General features: G+C 42.8%; 2 protein-coding genes across 4 annotated transcripts in view; one reads left to right on the top strand and one right to left on the bottom strand.

Annotated features, from left to right (window-relative positions):
* LOC115203927 (junction-mediating and -regulatory protein) overlaps window positions 1-9,600 on the top strand; it is a 36,607-nt gene extending 27,007 nt beyond the window's left edge. Inside the window, exons 3-10 of the mRNA XM_029769022.1 lie at window positions 111-261; window positions 555-724; window positions 1,694-1,859; window positions 2,544-2,731; window positions 2,898-2,984; window positions 6,422-6,520; window positions 6,615-7,128; window positions 7,239-9,600. Coding sequence (XP_029624882.1) covers window positions 111-261; window positions 555-724; window positions 1,694-1,859; window positions 2,544-2,731; window positions 2,898-2,984; window positions 6,422-6,520; window positions 6,615-7,128; window positions 7,239-7,561 — 1,698 coding nt within the window. The 3' untranslated portion in view covers window positions 7,562-9,600. The remainder of the gene's footprint in view (window positions 1-110; window positions 262-554; window positions 725-1,693; window positions 1,860-2,543; window positions 2,732-2,897; window positions 2,985-6,421; window positions 6,521-6,614; window positions 7,129-7,238) is intronic.
* A 3,699-nt stretch (window positions 9,601-13,299) lies between these two features.
* LOC115203925 (homer protein homolog 1) overlaps window positions 13,300-24,264 on the bottom strand; it is a 73,387-nt gene continuing 62,422 nt past the window's right edge. For all 3 annotated transcript variants that reach the window (XM_029769020.1, XM_029769019.1, XM_029769021.1), the window contains 5 exons: window positions 23,501-23,649; window positions 22,509-22,668; window positions 21,758-21,868; window positions 19,896-19,976; window positions 13,300-13,939 (listed from right to left, as the gene is read on the bottom strand). In XM_029769020.1, coding sequence (XP_029624880.1) covers window positions 13,745-13,939; window positions 19,896-19,976; window positions 21,758-21,868; window positions 22,509-22,668; window positions 23,501-23,649 — 696 coding nt within the window. In that variant the 3' untranslated portion in view covers window positions 13,300-13,744. The remainder of the gene's footprint in view (window positions 13,940-19,895; window positions 19,977-21,757; window positions 21,869-22,508; window positions 22,669-23,500; window positions 23,650-24,264) is intronic.

Raw genomic sequence — 24,264 nt, 5'->3', positions numbered from 1 at the left:
TGTATGTGTATGTTTATTGTTTATATAAAATCAAATCTTATACAAACAAAAAATAATGGAGTTGATTTGACCGTTGCGTGACCCCTGTTGACCTGTGACCCCTGGGTCAGATCTCCCTGGAGACGGAGCGTCTGGGGCCTCGTCGTGTGGAGGGGCTGAGGAGGGAGGATGAGGAATGGACGAAGAAGGCTCACGCTGCCGTCCTCTCCATACAGGACCTCACCGTCAAGTTCTTCGAGACCACCGCCAGGGCTCAGAAAGGTAAGTACACACACACACACACACACACACACACACACACACACACAAACTCTGTAGAAGCAAACTCCAGAGCCATGCATCTTCCACAGAGCAGAGCAGCCCATAGACAGACTATTATACCGACACTCCCTCTGAGCCAGACCCTAATCTCCATGCTTTAAACTGCTTTGTCTAAACTCTTCCCCCAATCCCCAAAATCACCTTAACCCAACTATCGACTGGCTCACACTCTGGTTAAAACCTCAAAAATATTTTGTCTACCTTTGGTCCTTTGTATTGTGTGTGTGTTCCAGCGGTTTACGAGCGGATGCGTGTGGACCAGAGGAAGTTTGGCAAGGCGGCGTGGGCTGCAGCCGTGGACCGCATGGAGCGTCTGCAGTACGCCGTGTCCAAGGAAACACTGCAGCTGATGAGGGCCAAGGAGATCTGCCTGGAGCAGAGGAAACATGGCCTGAAACAGGAGGTACTACTACTGCTACAGTACTACTACTATACTGCTACTGTTATAAAAGTAATAAAGGAGATCTGACTGGAGCAGAGGAAACAGCCTGAAACAGGAGGTACTACTACTGCTACAGTACTACTACTATACTACTACAGTTATAAAAGTAATAAAGGAGATCTGACTGGAGCAGAGGAAACAGGAGGTACTACTACTACTACTGCTACAGTACTACTACTATACTACTGCAGTTATAAAAGTAATAAAGGTGATCTGACTGGAGCCGAGGAAACAGCCTGAAACAGGAGGTACTACTACTGCTACAGTACTACTACTATACTACTACAGTTATAAAAGTAATAAAGGAGATCTGACTGGAGCAGAGGAAACAGCCTGAAACAGGAGGTACTACTACTGCTACAGTACTACTACTATACTACTACAGTTATAAAAGTAATAAAGGAGATCTGCCTGGAGCAGAGGAAACAGCCTGAAACAGGAGGTACTACTACTGCTACAGTACTACTACTATACTACTACTGTTATAAAAGTAATAAAGGAGATCTGACTGGAGCAGAGGAAACATGGCCTGAAACAGGAGGTACTACCACTGCTACAGTACTACTACTATACTACTACAGTTATAAAAGTAATAAAGGAGATCTGACTGGAGCAGAGGAAACAGCCTGAAACAGGAGGTACTACTACTACTACTGCTACAGTACTACTACTATACTACTACTGTTATAAAAGTAATAAAGGAGATCTGACTGGAGCAGAGGAAACAGCCTGAAACAGGAGGTACTACTAATGGTATAGCACTTTTCCAGACTCTCAACGCACATTGTATTGGGGAATCACTCCTCATCCACCACCAATGCCACGGCAGCCATTTTACACCAGCTATCTCACCGCACACCAGCTACCCTAGGTACACAATATTCTGTTTGTCTTTCTGACCACCTCTTTCTCTCTCTCTGGGTGTCTCAGATGCAAAACCTGCAGGAGGGAGAGGATGCCATGCTGCGGTTGGACCAGATGGAGGCGCTGTACTATGAGCTCCAGCTGCAGCTCTATGACATCCAGGCTGAGGTGCTGCGCTGTGAGGAACTGCTGCTCAACGCCCAGCTCACCAGCCTCCGCAGACAGATCACTGGTAATACTACACACTTTATACCTGTTGCTGCTAACGAACATTCAGACTAGGAACGGCTGCTTAATGGCCAGCTCACCAGTCTACGCAGACAGATCACTGGTAATACTACACACTTTATACCTGTTGCTGCTAATGAACATTCAGACTAGGAACTGCTGCTCAACGCCCAGCTCACCAGTCTACGCAGACAGATCACTGGTAATGCTTCACACTTTATACCTGTTGCTGCTAACGAACACTCAGACTAGGAACTGCTGCTTAATGGCCAGCGCACCAGTCTACGCAGACAGATCACTGGTAGACAATAATATTATACACTAGCGATGCTACGATACCAGATTTTCCTTGTCAAAAACGAAAACACGAAGCAGACTTAACTCTATGGTCCTTTAAAACCTGCTTTTGTAAAATATTGAGCTTGTCAAATAAACTGTGACTGGGCGACAACACAAGGCTGTTTTTTCCATCATTAAGACATTTTGTCCACTTCATGTTTTGTTTCCTTTGCTTCCTTACTTCCTAGTATCGCGATACAGATATCATGACAACACTACTATACACCTATACCTGTTACTGTTAATCAACACTTCTGCCTGTTATAACCGCTCAGCTCCAGAGCCTCTGTAGAAAGACTGTGGCCTACTGTACTAAACAGTGATCCTCTCTGTGTCCTCTCTCCCACAGAGCGCCAGGATGAAGTGGTGTACTATGACGCGTATGAGAGTCCTGATGCCATGCAGGGGGTGGAGGAACCCTCAGCTCCTCCTCCGCCCCTCCGAGACGAGCTCAGCCAGCTGCAGCAGAGGACCAGACAGCTAGAGGCACGCAGGGGACGCATCACCGCCAAGAAGGCCTACCTTAAGAACAAAAAGGTAATTAGCAACCAATCACACGCTTACCTCTGGACTTGCTAACCAATCAAAGCCATGAAAGCCTGCCCCAAGAACAAAAAGGAAGCAGAAGACTAGGACCAATACTTTGTTTACGTCTTCCATCCTCCTGTAATGTGTTAGCTCTGTCTTGTTTACCTAAAACCAGGAGATCTGTATCGTCAACCACAACCAGAAGATACAGCAACGCCAGGGTAGTCAGGATGACCAGACATCGCATCAAGCGCTGCAACAGGTAAGTTGTCTTTCATTAGTGTTTGTGTTCGAGATTCCCTATAAACCCGCCACTTCGATACAGCTACAGTTGAAGGCGGAAGTTTACATACGCTTAGGTTGGAGTCATTAAAACTCGTTTTTCAACCACTCCACAAATTTCTTGTTAACAAACTATAGTTTTGGCAAGTCGGTTAGGACATCTACTTTGTGCATGACACAAGTCATTTTTCCAACAATTGTTCACAGACATTTCACTTATAATTCACTGTATCACAATTCCAGTGGGTCAGAAGTTTACATACACTAAGTTGACTGTGCCTTTAAACAGCTTGGAAAATTCCAGAAAAAGGATGTCATGGCTTTAGAAGCTTTTAATTGACATTATTTGAGCCAATTGGAGGTGTACCTGTGGATGTATTTCAAGGCCTACCTTCAAACTCAGTGCCTCTTTGCTTGACATCATGTGAAAATCAAAAGAAATCAGCCAAGACCTCCACAAGTCTGGTTCATCCTAGGGAGCAATTTCCAAATGCCTGAAGGTACCACGTTCATCTGTACAAACAATAGTACACAAGTATAAACACCATGGGACCACACAGCCGTCATACCGCTCAGGAAGGAGACGCGTTCTGTCTCCTAGAGATGAACGTACTGTGGTGCGAAAAGTGCAAATCAATCCCAGAACAAAATCAAAGGACCTTGTGAAGATGCTGGAGGAAACGGGTACAAAAGTATCTATATCCACAGTAAAACGAGTCCTATATCGACATAACCTGACAGGCGGCTCAGCAAGGAAGAAGCCACTGCTCCAAAACCGCCATAAAAAAGCCAGACTACGGTTTGCAACTGCACATGGGGACAAAGATCATACTTTTTGGAGAAATGTTCTCTGGTCTGATGAAACAAAAATAGAACTGTTTGGCCATAATGACCATCGTTATGTTTGGGGGAAAAAGGGGGATGCTTGCAAGCCGAAGAACACCATCCCAACCGTGAAGCATGGGGGTGGCAGCATCATGTTGTGGGGGTGCTTTGCTGCAGGAAGGGCTGGTGCACTTCACAAAATAGATGGCATCATGAAAATTATGTGGATATATTGAAGCAACATCTCAAGACATCAGTTCGGAAATTAAAGCTTGGTCACAAATGGGTCTTCCAAATGGACAATGACCCCAAAGCATTCTTCCAAAGTTGTGGCAAAATGGCTTAAGGACAACAAAGTCAAGGTATTGAAGTGGCCATCACAAAGCCCTGACCTCAATCCTATATAATTGTGGGCAGAACTGAAAAAGCGTTTGCGAGCAAGGAGGCCTCAGTTACACCAGCTCTATCAGGAGGAATGGTCCAAAATTCACCCAACTTATTGTGGGAAGCTTGTGGAAGGCTACCTGAAATGTTTGACCCAAGTTAAGCAATTTAAAGGCAATGTTACCAAATACTAATTGAGTGTACAGTCGTGGCCAAAAGTTTTGAGAATGACACAAATATTAATTTTCACGCAATCTGCTGCCTCAGTTTGTATGATGGCAATTTGCATATACTCCAGAATGTTATGAAGAGTTATCAGATGAATTGCAATTAATTGCAAAGTCCCCCTTTGCCATGCAAATGAACTGAATCCCCCAAAAACATTTCCACTGCATTTCAGCCCTGCCACAAAAGGACCAGCTGACATGTCAGTGATTCTCTCGTTAACCAAGGTGTGAGTGTTGACGAGGACAAGGCTGGAGACCACTCTGTCATGCTGATTGAGTTCGAATGACAGACTGGAAGCTTCAAAACTACGGTGGTGCTTGGAATCATTGTTCTTCCTCTGTCAAGCATGGTTACCTGCAAGGAAACACATTCCGTCATTATTGATTTGCACAAAAAGGGCTTCACAGGCAAGGATATTGCTGCCAGTAAGATTGCACCTAAATCAACCATTTATTGAATCATCAAGAACTTCATGGAGAGCGGTTCAATTGTTGTGAAGAAGGCTTCAGGGCGCCCAAGAAAGTCCAGCAAGCGCCAGGACCGTCTCCTAAAGTTGATTCAGCTGCAGGACCACCAGTACAGAGCTTGCTCAGGAATGGCAGCAGGCAGGTGTGAGTGCATCTGCATGCACAGTGAGGCGAAGACTTTTGGAGGATGGCCTGGTGTCAAGAAGGGCAGCAAAGAAGCCACTTCTCTCCAGGAAAATATCAGGGACAGACTGATATTCTGCAAAAGGTACAGGGATTGGACTGCTGAGGACTGGGGTAAAGTCATTTTCTGATGAATCCCCTTAGCGATTGTTTGGGGTATCTGGAAAAAAGCTTGTCCGGAGAAGACAAAGTGAGCGCTACCATCAGTCCTGTGACATGCCAACAGTAAAGCATCCTGAGACCATTCATGTATGGAGTTGCTTCTCAGCCAAGGGAGTGGGCTCACTCACAATTTTGCCTAAGAACACAGCCATGAATAAAGAATGGTACCAACACATCTTCCGAGATCAACTTCTCCCAACCATCCAGGAACAGTTTGGTGACGAACAATGCCTTTTCCAGCATGATGGAGCACCTTGCCATAAGGCAAAAGTGACAACTAAGTGGCTCAGGGAACAAAACATCAATATTTTGGGTCCATGGCCAGGAAACTCCCCAGACCTTAATCCCATTGAGAACTTGTGGTCAATCCTCAAGAGGCGGGTGGACAAACAAAAACACACAAATTCTGAAAAACTCCAAGCATTGATTATGCAAGAATGGGCTGCCATCAGTCAGGATGTGGCCCAGAAGTTAATTGACAGCATGCCAGGGCAGATTGCAGAGGTCTTGAAAAAGAAGGGTCAACACTGCAAATATTGACTCTTTGCATCAACTTCATGTATTGTCAATAAAAGCCTTTGATACTAATGAAATGCTTGTAATTATACTTCAGTATTCCATAGTAACATCTGACAAAAATATCTAAAGACACTGAAGCAGCAAACTTTGTGGAAATTAATATTTGTGTCATTCTCAAAACTTCTGACCCATTGGGAATTTGATGAAAGAAATACAAGCTGAAGTAAATCATTCTCTCTACTATTATTCTGACATTTCACATTCTTAAAATAAAGTGGTGATCCTAACTGACCTAAGACAGGGATTTTTTACTAGGATTAAATGTCAGGATTTGTGAAATCCTGAGTTTAAATAATTTGGCTAAGGTGTATGTAAACTTCCGACTTCAACTGTATGTGACTTATGTGTCAGGTTAGGAGAACTTACGTAGCAGGTTAGGATAATTAATGTGGCAGGTTAGGAGAATTAGGTTAATGTTAGGAAAAGGGTTAGGGTTAGCGAAAATGCTGTCCTAACATCCTACGAAAAGTCACTTCTGGTCATAGCTGTATCAAAGTGGCGTGTTTTTAAGGAGTCCCGTTTGTGTTGATTCAGTATAACAGGGATGATGGTGAGTATTGTTCTTCATCCTATCTGTGTTTCTCTGTAGCGAGGGGAGGAGCAGGAGGAAGAGGAGGAGGAGAGGAGTAACACCAGAATGAGTCTGGATAGATCAAGAACTCTAGACAGACTACGCAGCTTCAAACAGGTGAGGTCGCCGCTACCTCTGAAGAACACTCTAGAACTCTCATGCTGTGTTTAGACTCGGGTCATGTTGTAACTGTTGGTTCTGTCTGTTGCAGCGTTTCCCTGGTCAGGTGACTCTGAAGTCCAGCAGACTGCTTATGTCCCACGGCCACTCCCGGAAGAAAACCATCTCCTCCTCCCCCCTCTCCCCTGCGGGGAGGCCTGAGACCCTAGCTGCCAGCGTCCAGACAGACACCACTGACCTCTCAGAGCTCTCTGCCCCTCCCTCTGATGCCTGTGGTCACCAGAGTGTCTCTCTAACCCTGCTAGGGGGTGCCACTGGGCCTCTCTCTGCTCCCTCCTCTCTAACTCCTCTCTCAGTGCTCCCGTCCTCTGCACCTCCACCACCTCCTCCTCCTCCACCCCCTCCCTCCTTAGAGGACCTCTCCAGTGAAGGAGGGGAGCGGGCTCACCCCACTAGCCCAGTTCGGCAGTCCAAGGCTGGGTCGGATTCAGATCCTCTCCCCCTGGCTCCGTTCTCCCCACGGTTCTTTGACAGCAGTCAGCTGCAGACAGCCAGGAAGAAACTGAAGAAGACCGCCTCGCTGGACTCCTCACAGTGGAGGAGAGGTGAGTCATGACAACATACTATTACTAATAATGTATTTTAAAGGAATATTTCTAAATGACAAATTGACTCGATTTTTCTCTGACATTGTTCCATTCTCCCATCTCTACAGCGAGTTCCCCTATGGATGAGGTCCTGAACTCCCTCAAGCGAGGCAGCTTCCACCTGCGGAAGGCAGAGCTCCGTGTCCTAGCCCCCGACCCAGACGATGACGAGAGCAACAACATCCTGGCCCAGATCCGGCAGGGCGTTAGGCTGAGGAAGGTGCGGACGCGGCCGGACCAGCAGCGGCACCCCAAGGGCTCGTTCCCCCACTCTGCCGACGCTCTGACCCGCTCCATCCACGAAGCCCTGAGACGCATCAAGGAGGCTTCGCCTGAGTCCGAGTCTGAGGACGAGGGCCTGCCCTGCACCGACTGGGACTCTGACCTTTGATCTCAGCGCGCTACTATTTCTGGCTCCACACTGACAGACCCAGAAAGCGGAGTAGAGATGTTTCCTGATGTTTATTTCTTCAGAAAATAGGTCAGAAGTAACTTTTTCTTACTATTTCTTCTCGTCTTTGAAATGGACCACTAGCCTTTCCTCCTGGTTTTCTATGTTGTACTGACTGACTCCTCCTGCTCTATCCGAAGTCAAGCACATTGAGAACCTTGTGATGGAAGTCACTATGGAAATAAAATTCCTTCATTGGATTCCTTCATTGTCCTGTACCAAGTGGGGGAATAAGGCCCCTTGTCAGTGCACCATCTGGAAAGCTAGGGTTCTGGGATCCCGTATGTAGAATGAACTATGAGGTTGGCGAGTTGAACTGTAGGTTGCTGTGCTGCGTTTGTTTTACATTTGACAGGATTGAGTGTTTTCTTCAATGTTTATTCAACCCCTTGTAGAATAAGGTGTGTTATTGCTTGGCTGGAACAAAAGCTTGCACCCCACACGCGTGAGCTTGGCCACCGCTGGTATGGAGGTTGAGAAGTCATGTTGTTCTCTGTAAGATCGGTGCCCTTACAGCCAGCCGAAGTATCCAGCTCTACCCCGGTGTCCTTCATTCCATATACCATATTCATATTCCCTGATGAGTGGGTTGTTCCTGTTGACGTTTTTTTTCTAAGTCTGCTTTTACGGTTTATTTTTCTTTTTTACCGCCTTGTTTTTACTGCTATTATTTTCCAAGCGAGTCCACTAGTACTGGTTTTACCAGGAGTCGCTTCATGTTTTTATCTACGTTTGATTATTTTATCTGTTTTGTATCTAAGAGTTGTGTCAAAACTGAAACTATTACTATAGGAACAATCTCTGTTTACTGTAATGATTCATGCACTGAGTATGAAGGACATGAAGAAGAAAGAATGCTGTGCTGTTAGGAGCTGAAGGACTGAGAGTGCACAACTGCTGTCCGAATTGTTTGGCCAGGTCAAAGGTCGTAGTACTGTATTTTTCCAGCACCATCTTCAGTGGTCTTGAAAAACAGTCACATAGAAATGTATGGTGCAGGGCTGATATGATTGTCTGTCGTATAGAATAGGGATCCTGTCAGCTCCGTTCATCATATTTCTATCTGTGTGTTTACCTCACTGAATCCACCAGTGGTGTGGTAACTAACCTCAGTGAGTTAGTGGACTGAGCATATGGAGCTCATGTTTCATGCTGTGTCTTTATGGCAAGTGGTCAAAATCCAATCATGTGACTTTCTGCAGCATCCAGATCTCTGGCTGCGTCTCAGTAGTCTGAAGTGGGTTCCTCGTCTCCTCTCCATCTGCACTGATCTATAAACTGTGGGTAGGTGACAGCAACATAGTGGAATGACTCGGAGGAATTAGCTTTCCACTGTCCAGATTTTTTAGTGCAGATGGAGAGAAGTTTAGCAGTCTAGAGGCAGTCATTTTAGCCCCCCTTCTAGTCCTGTCTCATGTTCTCGGTAGACGTACATGCTGTAAAAACATGTCTGTTGGGAAATCACTCGTTTTCATCATTGTATTTGGGGTATTTATGTATGTTTTCTTTTATACATATCTTTGTTATACATGATTTGTATAATCCAAATGTATTATTCGTTTCCATTTTTAGCCGTCTAATCTTATTTCTGTCTTCAGCTAACTCTACAGTTTGACCTATAACCTTTGCCTTGTATGACCTTATGCATGTGGCTGGCCTGGTCTGATTTGAAGATGAGTCTGTCACTAGGTAAGTGCAATATTATAATATTAAACTGAAAAATATGTATTATAATGTAATCAAGTGTACATCCTGAAAATACATTGGCATGCTTAAAAACGTAAGTATTTATTGAGTAAACTTTGTTTAAAGATAGTTACAATTTATAAAGCAATACCACACAAAATGTAATGTGCTTTTTAAGATGGTTTTTTTTTTTGCATTTGACTCGTCTTTTCCTGTCATCGTATTCCTAACTGCTTTATATATATATCCCAGTTATTTTTTCCCTTCAAAATAAAACAAAGTACCAAAATGTCTTCCTGTCCTGTTCTTTGACTTGGCATCACAGAGCCATTAGAACTCAGCGTTGGGCCTAGCACATCCACGTCAACCACAAATAGTAATTCATAAAAATACAGCCAGACGATCCCCTTTAGGCAGTAAGTGGATGTGATTTTATACAAGCAACAGGACTGGATGGAAACTTAACTGGTCTCTACAGTTCCCTGTGGCTCAGTTGGTAGAGCATGGTGTTTGCAACGGGGGGCCAGGAAAAAAAAAAATGTATGAAATGTATGCATTCACTACTGTAAGTCGCTCTGGATAAGAGCGTCTGCTAAATGACTAAAATGTAAAAAATGTACAGATTAGACAACCAAAGAAACAAGAGCAACATTCAGATGAGTGAAAATGGGGAAAATATTACACAACCCACATTTGTTTAAATTGTTTTATTTTACTATAAACTGAAAATTACAATTGTGTTTAAGCATGTGGCATAATCAACATTTAAAATTATTACTCAAACGTTTTCCCCCTTTCAAACTGTAGAAGTACAGATCATAAATGAAACGCTATAAAGCCAACTCGCCCAGACACCCCATTTTAAGTCTCCCAAAGATACTAGAACCAACAACAAGCCCTTAAAGGTCGACTTTGGGCAAAAACTGAAAAATAATGGCTTTAAACTGTATAACTGATCAATGCACCATCATACCAGGTCAATGCTTAAAAACTTAAATAATTAGATGAATAAGATATTTGGCTAAAGAAGTGCCATTTCTTACCAATCTCTACAGCTTCCATCCAAAAACAAATCGATCGCGGCGCACATGACACAACGAACCACCAAAGGTACACCCCATTTCTGTTTGAGAAAGGGGCGGAGTCTGACCACTTTCCATGCCCAAAATTGACCTTTAAATAGTGTTCTTCACATATACATATATAGTTATATTTTTTTTATACATTATCACAGATTTTTGGCAATAGTAAACCCCACAAAAGTACCGTAGTTAGTTACCATTGATCCATATTTGTACCAAAGGCAACGTCAACAAAATTCACATTCTGTACAGGAAAATATTTTGGCAAAAGGAAAGAAAGTCTCTCTGCAAACCTCACCTGCTATGCACAAATTACTATAAATCCATTAGCTTTTCAAATAGTTCAAACATATTGCCAGTCTTTTTTTCTCATACCTAAAAAAAACAACCAACCTTGATACCCACATATCAGACATAAAAAAAACAAGAGTAAGTGACAAACATCTTTGTTTGATACAATTCTCATTAAAATCTGTGGTTATAATATCTGGAATAATAAATAAAGGGAAAACATGAACCAATCAATCATTGCACTTCCAAGTCGCAACAGAAACAAGGGGAGGGAAAATAAAGAAAAAAAATCTTTGTTTTGGATTCACCCAAACATACAATTCCATTTTCACAAGAGCACTATAAATTTGTTATATTAGTATTTGTAATAAAAAAGTTTATAGAAAGGAAAGACTTTTGTAGTCACTGCTGACCCAAACCCCAGCTTCTGGGCTTGGAGTAGCGCTGTTTCTTTGTCTCTCCTTACATTTCCCAGAAGAAGAGGAAAATACCTGAAAGTGAGACTTAAACATGTTTATTTTTCTTCTTGATGCTCCCTCTTTGTATTGCTCATTTAGTATAGAAGGTTGTCCAAGATCTGTTCTCAATCTCGGACAATATGCCAGATTCTTCTTCAATCTCCATGGTAACATTGTGATAGGAGGGAGGACGTTGGGAGCGTTTAATAAAGTGACTGGGAGGTCATCTGTCTGACCTCTGACCCTTAGTCCTAGTCCAGTGTCAGATGGGGCCTCAGAGCGAACGGCCATAGAGTCCAGTGTCTGACTATCTCCATTTCCATGACCACATCTGATCTGACTGTCCTTTTGGCTGACATTGATATCTCCATAGTAAACAGAGCAATAGTAGTACTGAAGTAATAACTGAATAAGAAACCAGTAGATGTAGAAGTTAAAAAACAGACCTGAATGTGTGGCGGACGACAGCGAAGAGTAAACGATAATAGCAAGCAAAACATCCACCAGCGAGCGACTCTGGATGACTGAACTGAACTTTGCACCAAATAAAATGTAGAAAATGAGCGTTTCCTTTTTCCTGTTAAAAGTCTGTGATGGAAGAAAACCCTGAAGCAAAATAACCCACCATATTCAACATCCTCTCCGATGGAATGCTAGCCAGACTTCGCACATTTTTTGTTGTTGTTGAAAATACAGTGCATTCGGAAAGTATTCAGACCCCATGGCTTTTCCCACATTTTGTTATGCTACAGCCTTATTCTGAAATGGATTAAATAAAAAATGTTCCTCAATCTACACACAATAACCCATAATAACAAAGTGAAAAAAGATGACTTTTTTTGCAAATGTATTAAATATAAAAAACAGAATTTACATAAGTATTCAGACCCTTTGCTATGAGACTCAATTGACCTCAGGTGCATCCTGTTTCCATTGATCATCTTTGAGATGTTTCTACAACTTGGAGTCCACCTGTGGTAAATTCAATTGATTGGACATGATTTGGAAAGGCACACACCTGTCTGTCTATATAAGGTCCCACAGTTGACAGTGCATGTCAGAGCAAAAACCAAGCCATGAGGTCAAAGGAATTGTCCATAGAGCTCCGAGACAGGATTGTGTCGAGGCACAGATCTGGGAAGGGGTACCACAAAATGTCTGCTACATTGAAGGTCCCCAAGACCCTTCCTAGAGCTGGCCGCCCTGCCAAACTGAGCAATCAGGGGAGGAGGGCCTTGGTCAGGGAGAACCCGATGGTCACTCTGACAGAGCTCCACAGTACCTCTGTGGAGATGGGAGAACCTTCTAGAAGGACAACCGTCTCTGCAGCACTCCACCAATCAGGCCTTTATGGTAGAGTTGCCAGACAAAAGCCTCTCCTCAGTAAAAGGCACATGACAGTGCGCTTGAAGTATGCCAAAAGGCACCTAAAAGACTCTGACCATGAAAAACAAGATTCTCTGGTCTGATGAAACCAAGATCGAACTCTTTGGCCTGAATGCCAAGCGTCACGTCTGGAGGAAACCTGGCACCATCCCTACGGTCAAGCATGGTGGTGGCAGCATCATGCCTTGGGGATGTTTTTCAGCGGCAGGGACTGGGAGACTAGTCAGGATCGAAAGAAAGATGAATAGAGCAAAGTACAGAGAGATCATTGATGAAAACCTGCTCCAGAGCGCTCAGGACCTCAGACTGGGGTGAAGGTTCACCTTCCAACAGGACAACGGCCCTAAGCACACAGCTAAGACAACGCAGGAGTGGTTTCGGGACAAGTCTCTGAATGTCCTTGAGTAGTCCAGCCAGAGCCTGGACTTGAACCCGCGCTCAAACATCTCTGGAGAGACCTGAAAGTAGCTGTGTAGTGACACTCCCCATCCAACCTGACAAAGCATGAAAGGATCTGCAGAGAAGAATGGAAGAAACTCCCCAAATACAGGTGTGCCAAGCTTGTAGGGTCATACCCAAGAAGACTCAAGGCTGTTATCGCTGCCAAAGGTGCTTCAACAAAGTACTGAGAAAGGGTCTGAATACTTACGTAATTGTAATATTCATTTTTTTGCAAAAAATTCTAAAAACCTGTTTTTGCGTTGTCATTATGGGGTATTGCGTGTAGATTGATGATGGAAAAAAAACAACAATACATTTTAGAATAAGGCTGCAATGTAACAAAATGTGGAAAAAGTCAAGGGGTCTGATTACTTTCCAAATGCACTGTAGATATTTGAGCAGTTTGTAGTCAGAGCGTAAATAACATTCCACAGGGAGGGAGGGAGAAGAGATGGAAGGCAGGGTGTAAGCATAGCCTCAACAGGACCTCTGTGAAGTGAGTGTATACAGTATACAGGTGTACCAGCATTATGCACGTTGTGAACATTAGCCAAAACTAAATCCAAGCAAGCAAGTCTATCTATTTACTATCAATGTGCATGTTTTCAGTAGAGCGTAGCATAATGACAATATGTGTAATAATAACAGTGAATATTTTCGTGCAGTGCCTTTGTGCACTGACTAGCAATATTCTCCTGTCACTGTGTTGTTATAATGGTGGTGATGGTGTAGGAGTAGTGAAGCTCCACCAGGGAGCTCTGTCGTAGCACTTCTCTCCTCTAGCTGCTGCTGCCCTCAATGAGTCTGGCCAGGCTGTCTCTGAGCTCTGTCAGCTCAAAGATCTTCCCGTCCAGCAGCTCCAGCAGAGTGCGCAGACTCTTCCTGAAGGCCTCTCTCTCCAGCTGACTGCCCTCCAGACGCTGCTCTAACTCCACCAGCTGAGCTTCCAACGTCTGGTTCCTCTCCTCCGTCTCCTGGGAGTGGGGGGGTAGGTGTTAACATTGTGCACACACATTCATAAAAACACACACAAAGGGACACCCACTCATTACAGTGAAAACTTATTATGATTATAACTACTGTTCCCTGAAGGAGGGGAATGAGGTACAGCATACTATTGGGAGTCGCACTCTCGCGACTTCAGTTGAAGGATCTAAAATCACGCCTGACAAGGCCAATGAAATCTGTGCCTTGCTGGAAGCCCTGCCTTCCCCAGGTGACAAGCATCAGGCTCGGATTCGTTCCTTCAATTTAACACTGCTCTTCACCTAGCACAGGAGTGGGCGGAGCGGGGCCATAAAGGTGTTGTACCTCGTTTCCCTCCTTCAGTGAACAGTATTCTCAGAACATAACATATTCATGTTTGAGACACGATTCATGGGAACGTTGCAAGAACATTCATGTGTCCAGTTTTCTGAGGGTGAGGAGAATACTCCATCAACTTCCCCTGAAACGTGTCTAGAGCATTCATATCTTATGTTGAGAACATGGCAACCATGTTCTGTGTATGTTTGGTGGGACATTGATGGAATATTCTCCTAACTTACAGAAAACTGGACACATGAATGTTCTTGCAACGTGTCTAGAACATTCATGTCATAAGTTCTGAGAACATAGTAACGACGTTTCGGGGTAAGTTATATTGGACATTAAAGGGAATGGTCTCTTGGAAATATTTATTACACATCCCAGGAACATTCCTATGAAAATGTTTGTTAATGACCTAATGGGAACTACGGGAATGTTCTCGAAAGTTGTGGGATAGTTTGCTGTTAGCTGGGAAGTCCCGACCACTTTTCGAAGAAAGGAAATACCGTCTGTACCAGCCGTCCTGGATCCGACATATAAACAACTCGGATTGACCGCGTCTGGAGACTGGAGGATATTGCCTCCCTCAAAACGGGCACTGAGGCCTTGGGAACAGTCGACGTGATGACGCCCAAAGAGCGTGAGGGGTGCGCAACAAATTGTAGCCTGTAACCCGACATCACTGTTCGCATGATCCAGAGAAACACTGTGCATGCGCGTCATTGGTCGGCGCAGACAGCAAGCCCCCTGTCAAGTGCCATCTGAAGGGGCGCGATGCCATCTTGTGGACTGGAAGAGATTGGTTATTTTTTTTGTTTCGACCACCATGTGTCTGAACGTGGAGAAGGGACACTTTTCATTGAACCCACATCTGGGAGACGCAACACTTTTGGTACCCGTGAACACTGTGGAACTTTGGGTTGACACAACTGTGTTTATGCGCCAAGGTTTGCCTGAAGCCTGGGCCAGGCTGTGCTCACGGACTCTGGCAATCATTGACGTACCCCGATTGGCAGTGCCCCTTAGTGGTACTTCTGTCACAACGAGCCTGCCTTGGTTTTAGCCGGTGACCGGCTGGCACCCAGCGATGGACCGTAAACATTAAAAATAGACCCAGGAAAACCGCTATCATGAAGGTGATCACACCAGTCATAGGTACCGGCGTCTCAGCAACTTGTAACTCAGCTGGAAAAGGGACAGACAGCTTTAAAAAACGGACCCCTTCTGTGGTAACAGATGGGCGATTCGTAATAGAATCCAATTCCCAGGAATGAAACCAATCGTTTATAGAACCCATAACAGTGTATCACTAAGCACCTCATAGGGACCAGTGAGCAATGAGCCACCTATGGGGGAGGAGTGCCCCCTTGTGGACAGAGAGTAAATCCACTAACTTATTACTGTCACCCTGGGGAGATTGATATACAGTGTTCTCAGAAAGTATTCATAATGCATGGCTTATTCCACATTTTGTTGTGTTACAGCCTGAATTCTAAATGGATTAAATATATTTTCTTCACACCCCCCCCCATAATGACAAAGTAAAAACACGTTTTAGAATTGATTGCACATGTTTTGAAAATGAAATACAGAAATATCTCATTTACATACAGTACCAGTCAAAAGTTTGGACACACCTACTCATTCCAGGGTTTTTCTTTAGTTTTACTATTTTCTACATTGTAGAATAATAGTGAAGACATCAAAGCGATGAAATAACACATATAGAATCATGTAATAACCAAAAAAGTGTTAAACAAATCAAAATAAGAGCTCAAGTCCAAATTATGGCAAGATCAGCTCAAATAAGCAAACAGAAGCGACAGTCCATCATTACTTTAAGACATGAAGGTCAGTTAAGGCGGAAAATTTGCAGTCGCAAAAACCATCAAGTGCTATGATGAAACTGGCTCTCATGAGGACCGCCACAGGAAAGGAAGACCCAGAGCTACATCTGCTGCAGAGGATAAGTTCATTAGTTACCAGCCTCAGAAATTGCAGCCCAAAAAAAGAAACACACACAACATCAACTGTTCAGAGGAGACTGTGTGAATCCGTCCTTCATGGTCGAATTGAAAGAAAGAAACCACTACTAAAGGACACCAATAAGAAGAGGAGACTTGCATGGGCCAAGAAACACGAGCAATGGACATTAGACCGGTGGAAATCTGTCCTTTGGTCTGATGAGCACAAATTTGAGATTTTTGGTTCCAACCGCCGTGTCTTTGTGAGACGCAGAGTAGGTGAATGAATGCTCTCCGCATATGTGGTCCCCACCCTGAAGCATGGAGGAGGAGGTGTGATGGTGCTTAGCTGGTGACACTGTCAGTGATTTACAGTTGAAGGCGGAAGTTTACATACACCTTAGCCAAATACATTTAAATTCAGCATTTCACATTTAATCCTAGTAAAAATGCACCGTCTTAGGTCAGTTAGGATCACCACTTTATTTTAAGAATGTGAAATGTTAGAATAATAGTAGTGAGAATGATTTATTTCAGCTTTTATTTCTTTCATCACATTCCCAGTGGGTCAGAAATTTACATACACTCAATTAGTATTTGGTAGCATTGCCTTTAAATTGTTTAACTTGGGTCAAACTTTTCGGATTGTCTTCCACAAGCTTCCCACAATAAATTGGGTGAATTTTGGCCCATTCCTCCTGACAGAGCTGGCACACATGTCAAGTTTTTAGGCCTCCTTGCTCACACACAGTTATTGTCCATTTGGAAGACCCATTTGCAACCAAGCTTTAACTTCCACTGGACGTGCTATCTGTCCCAGACCTGCTCTTTTCAACTCTCTAGAGACAGCAGGAGCGGTAGAGATACTCTCAAAGATCGGCTATGAAAAAGCCAACTGACACTTACTCTTGAGTTGCTGACTTGTTGCACCCTCGACAACTACTATGATTATTATTATTTGACCATGCTGGTCATTTATGAACATTTTAACGTCTTGGCCATATGCTGTTATAATCTCCAACCGGCACAGCCAGAAGAGGACTGGCCACCCCTCATAGCCTGGTTCCTCTCTAGGTTTCTTCCTAGGTTTTGGCCTTTCTAGGGAGTTTTTCCTAGCCACCGTGCTTCTACACCTGCATTGCTTGCTGTTTGGGGTTTTAGGCTGGGTTTCTGTACAGCACTTTGAGATATCATCTGATGTAAGAAGGGCTATATAAATAAATTTGATTTGGTTTCAGGGGAACATTGCTAGAACATTCATGTGTTCAGTTTTCTATGGGTTAGGAGAATATTCTATCAATGTCCCACAGCTCCAGGCTGTGTAAAGCTATTTGACCAAGAAGGAGAGTAAAGGAGTGCTGCATCAGATGACCTGGCCTCCACAATCATCCGACCTCAACCCAATTGAGATGGTTTGGGATAAGTTGTACCACAGAGTGAAGGAAAAGCAGCCAACAAGTGCTCAGCATATGTGGGAACTCCTTCAAGACTGTTGGAAAAGCACTCCAGGTGAAGCTGGTTGACGCTGGTTCAAGGAAAAGGGTGACTACTTTGAAGAATCTAAAATATATTTGATTTAAAAAATTTTTGGTTACTACATGATTCCATATGTGTTATTTCATAGTTTTGATGTCTTCACAATTATTGTACAATGTAGAAAATAGAAATAATAAAGAAAAACCCTTGAATGAGTAGGTGTGTCCAAACTTTTGACTGGTACTATAAGTATTCACACCCCTAAGTCGATACCTGGCAGCGATTACAGCTGCAAATTTTCTGGGTAAGTTTCTAAGAGCTTTCCACACCTGGATTGTGCAACCTTTGCCCATTACTCTTTTCAAAATTATTCTAGCTCTGTCAAATTGGTTGTTGATCATTGCTAGACAACCATTTTCAGGTCTTGCAATAGATTTAAGTAGATTTAAGTCAAAACTGTAACTCAGCCACATTTACTACCTTCTTGATAAGCAACTCCAGTTTAGATTCTGTCTTGTTTTTGTAGGATATTAATCTCAGTGTCTGGTGGAATGCAGACAACCAGGTTTTCTCTAGGATTTTGCCTGTGCTTAGCTCCATTCCATTTCTTTTTTTTTATCGTGAAAAACTCCCCAGTCCTTAATGATTACAAGCATACCCATAACATGATGCAGCCACCACTATGCTTGAAAATATTGAGAGAAGTATTCAGTAATTGGATTTGCCACAAACATCATTTTCAAGACAAAAAGTTATTACTTTAGTACCTTGTTGCAAACAGGATGCATGTTTTAGAATATTTGTATTCTGTACAGGCTTCCTTCTTTTCTCTCTGTCATTTAGGTTAGTATTGTGCAATATTACTTCTCTGCAACAAGGCACTAAAGTAATACTGCAAAAAAATTGTCAAAGCAATTTACTTTTTGTCTTGAATAAAAAGTGTTATGTTTGGGGCAAATCCAACCAGGGGCGGTTCTTGTTGTGACAACAATTTTGGACCCCCTTGTGGCCCCCCTAAATAATTTTTACATAACACATTTTTGCTATCATTCTTTTTTTACATCCGTTATTAGACAGTGGCAACGCAGAACACTAATGATTATGAACATGGTCTTTTGCTTGCTAATGCCTGCAATGCAGTGAAGAAAACGATATGACAACAATAACGTCTAATGTAACTGGCCCCTCTAACAGTACAACTGGCCCCCCCAGTTGAAATGGTCTAGAACCGCCACTGAATCCAACACAACACATTACTGAGTACCACTCTCCATATTTTCAAGCATAGCGGTAGCTGAATCATGTTATGGGTATGCTTGTAATCGTTAAGGACAGGAGAGACTATCAGGATAATAAAGAAATGGAATGGAGCTAAGCACAGGCAAAATCATAGAGGACAACCTAGTTCAGTCTGCTTTCCACCAGACAGTGGGAGATGAATTCACCTTTCAGCAGGACAAAGCACATGGCCAAATCTACATTAGAGTTGCTTACCAAGAAGACGGTGAATGTTCCCGAGTGGCCGAGTTGCAGTTTTGAGTTAAATCTACTTGAAAATACAGTCAAAGCCTATGAATACATTCCGAATGCACTGTATGTCTGCTGCAGAGGGACAAGGGAGAGCCATGAGAAAACGAGTTTTGATCAGTCATGGAAATAAACGTGCTAAAACAAATTGGTTTCCTATTTAAAAAGATGGAGAACAAGCTATGCTGAAGTTTTTGTGCAGGTACAGCCAACTAGCACAAATATTATATTGCAATATTGTCAAAACTATACGATATATCGTCAAAAATAATATCCCGATATGTAACTGTATAAATGTTTTCTCCCATCATTATCCAGGGGGTGAGCACACTCTACCGCTAAGGAACAGTTTAGTTAGTGCAACATAAGACAGCCTCGTGTTCCAATCGTTCGTTTTAGTAGCGTGAATCGTTCCTGTTCACACCGAGGTGAAGAGCAGAATAATTGAACCAATGAATCTGAGCCTCACGCTCATCTCCTGTGGAAGGCGGGGCTTCCAGCGAGGCGCAGATTTCATTGGCCTTGTCAGGTGTGGTTTTAGATACTTCAACCGAAGTCGCGAGAGTGCGACTGCCCATATTACGTTGTACCGAAGTTGACTGACTGAACGAGAACAGGTGTGTAAGGCCCAGTGCGGCGTGTTCATTAGTCTCGCCTGTAGTTTCTGTGTTAGTGATTCCTTTTGAGTCTGGAACTCATTGGCACTCTCCACTTCCTCTTTCAGCCTTTCCAGTTCCTGCAGGGAGGAAAAAGAGACATTTACAAGTTTCAAGTTTTATTTGTCACATGCACAAGTATAGTGAAATGCTTAATAAATCCTGTTGGGGCTAGGGGGCAGTATTGAGAAATTTGAAAAAAATATGTGCCCATTTTTAACTGCCACCTACACCAACTCAGAAGCTAGGATATGCATATTATTACCAGATTTGGATAGAAAACACTCTGAATTTTCTATAACTGTTTGAATGGTGTCTGTAAGTATAACAAAACTCATATGGCAGGCAAAAACCTGAGAAAACCTGAGAGAAAAAAAGAATTTTGTGGCTGTACTATTTTTTTTGTTTAATAGATACCACAGTGAGAAAGGATTCATTTCGCAACTCCTACGGCTTCCACTAGATGTCAGCGATCTTTATAAAGTTGTTTGAAGCGTCTATGATTAACAGAGACCAAATTAGAATGCAGGGAAGTTGACGTCCCTGGGATGTCGTCACTTCCATTATTGCCTGCACCTGCGCAATCATGAGACGCGAGACATTTTTCAAAAACGTTTTTCTAGACACAGGGGAGGTCGGGTTGAAACATTACTGATGTTTCACATTAAAAATGGCTCTAAAGATTGATGCTAAACAACGTTTGACATGTTTGAACGAACGTAAATAGATTCTTTTTTTTAACTTTTTTAACTTTTCGCCGACTTCACACCCCCCCCCGCGCTACTTTTTAGTAGTCACCGAAGCGCTAACAACATGGAACAACTTGGAGTTATTTGGACATCAATTATGAACTTTGTCAAAAGAAACCACATTTGTTGTGGTCCTGGGATTCCTGGAAGTGCCAATGGATGAAGATAATCAAAGGTAAGGGATTATTGACAATAGTATTATTGATATTACATGGTTACAAGATGATGCTAACATGTTTAGCCTAGCCTATTGTTCTTAGCACAGCACCCGGTTTATTGCAACTTGTGATTTCCCAGTAAAGTTATTTTGAAATCTGGCAATACAGTAGCATTTACGAAATGTTAAACTATAATTATTTGAATGACAATATTATAATTTACCAATGTTTTCGAATAGTAATTTTGTAAATTGTAATGTTGTTCACCGGAAGCATTTCAGAGAAGAAAAAAATCTGAATTTCACCGCTACTGTAAAATGCTGTTTTTGGATATAAATATGAACTTGATGGAACAAAAAATGCATGTATTGTATAACATAATGTTCTAGGAGTGTCATCTGATGGAGATTGTCAAAGGTTGGTGCATCATTTTAGCTGGTTTCTGCTTTTGGTGACGCCTGACCTTGAATTGAAAATGGATGTTTGTACTTTTGTGGCTATGTACTGTCCTAACATAATCTAACTTTATGCTTTTGCCGTAAAGCCTCTTTGAAAATCGAACAATGTGGTTAGATTAAGGAGATGTTTATCTTTTAAATGGTGTAAAATAGTTGATTGTTTGAGAAATTGAAATTATTAGATTTTTGATGTTTTGAATTTCCAGCCTTGCTAGCAATCCCGTCTCAGGGTTCATTGCTACCCTGTATCCCCAACAGGTTTTTTAACTTGCAAGCCCTTCCCAACAGTGCAGTATTCAATATCAAAATAGTTTAACAAAAACAAAACCCAGGAGAAATAAGAGATAAGAAAAGAAAAAAGGAGAATGTAAGCTATATACAGGGTCAGTGCCAGTGCCAAATGTACAATGTGCAGGGATGTGCAATGGCTCAAAGACACAGGGCTTACATGTATTGCGTTCTCCCTCACAAGCACACGCGCGCACACACTCCTTACCTCCTCCTTGGACTTTAATGCTGACTCCAGTTCTTCTATCGTCTGGTTGAGCTCAGTCTTCTGGGATTTGATGACGGTCATCTGACCACTCACACACTCCAGCTCTGTCACCTGAGGACATACACAGTGTGGGTAATCATACAGTTTTTTTTATGTTCTTTGTGTAACCATTCTGATCCGTTTGTGTAGCCTCTCTCTATTACAGCCCTGGGTTCAAATTCTATTTCTAATATCTCAATTACTTTCAAATTACACTTCGAAGTAAGTATTCCGATAGGTTTTATTTGTAAAGACAAGTAGTTGAATGTTGGAACGTATTTGGAAAGTATTGGCATGTGTTTAAAAAGACTCAAATACACTGACTCAAAAACACTCGCATGCATTTAACTGAGGTATTTGAAAATCATTTTGGAAAATTAAGTATTTGAAAATACTTTCAAAAAGTTCCAATACAAGTAGTTGATTCGCGCCACATTATTTGAAAAAAACTCAAACACAGAAAATAAGTATTTAAATAACAGATAATCAAATACACATGTATTGAAACCCAGGTCTGCTCTCTTACCCGTTTATAAACTCAGTCTTACCCGTTTATAAACTCAGTCTTACCCGTTTATAAACTCAGTCTTACCCGTTTATAAACTCAGTCTTACCCGTTTGTGTAGCCTCTCTTACTAGTTTGTATAGTTTATTTATCTTAGCCATTTGTGTATTCTCTCTATTACACCTTTATAAAGTTAGTCAGTCTTACTCGTGTATGTAGTCTCTCAGCCTCCTCCTGATAAGCAGCCAGTTGTTGTTTCCACTGTTTGACATTGGCTGTGGACTCCAGCAGAGCTGCTGTCAGCTTGGCATTGTTGCCCTTCAGGGCTGCCAGCTCGGCCTCCCAGTGCTTGTTTATACTGGACGAACTGGAGACAGACAGACAGACAGACAGCCATAAACTTCAGACGTGTTTAGGTGACCATGATCCAGTCTATTTAGACCAGGACAAGACCAAGACTGCTTTTTTGTAGTCTTGAGTGGTCTTAAGACCACAAGATTAACACTCCCATCTCTGATAAAAACGGCATAATTGTCTTCCTGAAGAATAAAAATGCTATCATTTGACTCTTGGGTAGAATACTAAACCATTTCCAGCAGCAATGTACAAATTATACACGTTCAACTTCATGTTCATCAGCATTACCAAGCTCAGAGGGCAGAGGTGACATAAGGGGAACCACGTATAGTGAATATGGAGAGCTGGGGGGACCAAATGCATTTCCATTCATTTAGTAATTCATAATTAAATCAGAGCCACACAGTGTTTTAATGTAATGCTTTACTGCTGTCCAGGGGCTCTGGGACCACATGAATAAGAGATGGATAAATAGACACATCCAAGGCCTGGCCGGGCGAACCGCACACACACACACACACACACACACACACACACACACACACACACCTGCTGCTGTGCCAGTTTCATTTTAAATCATCACTCTAAAGAGAGGTCCCAGTGGACAGTTAAACTGCGTCTGTTCAGCGGGTAACAGAGGATGATGAGGGAGTTTTAAATGAGGGAATTGGAAGACAGTTTTTGTATTTAAATTGGTGTTATCTTAACATTTCCACAGAGAACTGAATGTGTTCATTTCTTCAGCCTTCATCCACTGTCCGACCATGCCTTGCCCACTAAGGCGCACTCTCTTTGGGCTTGGCACCCTACTCCCGCCCCCGGTTTTAGAGCCTGGTTCTTACCTGTGAGAGAAGGGCAGCTGGTTCTGAGATGGCTCGGCACGGGGCTCGGGGAGATACTGCGGAGTTTCAGGGGTGGTGCCCCTCTCGTCATCAGTGCCGTTGATGCTCTCCGGGGTCAAAGGTGACTGCAGGTCGCCAGTGGCTGACTCCTGGAATGATGTAAACCAGATGGTTAAAGGAACAAAAATGACCCATAAACTGTTGTTGTAGGTTCTCATGTGCTGGGTAAAGAAAAGACTGATGTAATGTGGAGAGAATACCTGCAAAAATGATTTATACTCCACAGAAAGTGATGTTACAGTATTTTTGTTTTTTCAAGTGAGTTTTAGTTTTTTCTCAAGTGAGTAGGCCTATGTGTTTTTAAGTGAGCCTGAAACATCACTTTATGGGAGCATAAATATCTGACATTGGGAGATAGGAAAGTTCATCTGAGACTGAGAAGGGGTTAATCTGGGTGTTAATCTGATATTAGGATAGGAGAGAGAGAGGGGTTGTTAAACCACGGCGGAGGGCAGGGTTCTCCCCAAAGAGTGGAACGGTGCCATTCAACACCTTTTTCAATTCTGGTTTAAATATATACTATACATCCATTTTTTCTAAGATACTGCTGTGACAACATTCTGGGGAGACCCCCTGAAGGGGTGGGCTGGAGTGTGTTAGCCTGGGGTTGGGTGGTAGTTGGAGGTGTCAACGCTGGACTGGGGTAGGAGGCGACGCAGGAGGGTTATCTGAGACTGGGGTCAGATGACAATGATTTGGATTTC

The sequence above is a fragment of the Salmo trutta genome, chromosome 12 (assembly GCF_901001165.1).
Source record: "Salmo trutta chromosome 12, fSalTru1.1, whole genome shotgun sequence".
Taxonomy (NCBI): domain Eukaryota; kingdom Metazoa; phylum Chordata; class Actinopteri; order Salmoniformes; family Salmonidae; genus Salmo; species Salmo trutta.
Note: the sequence above shows the minus strand (reverse complement) of the source record. Positions and strands in the feature narration are given on the sequence as shown.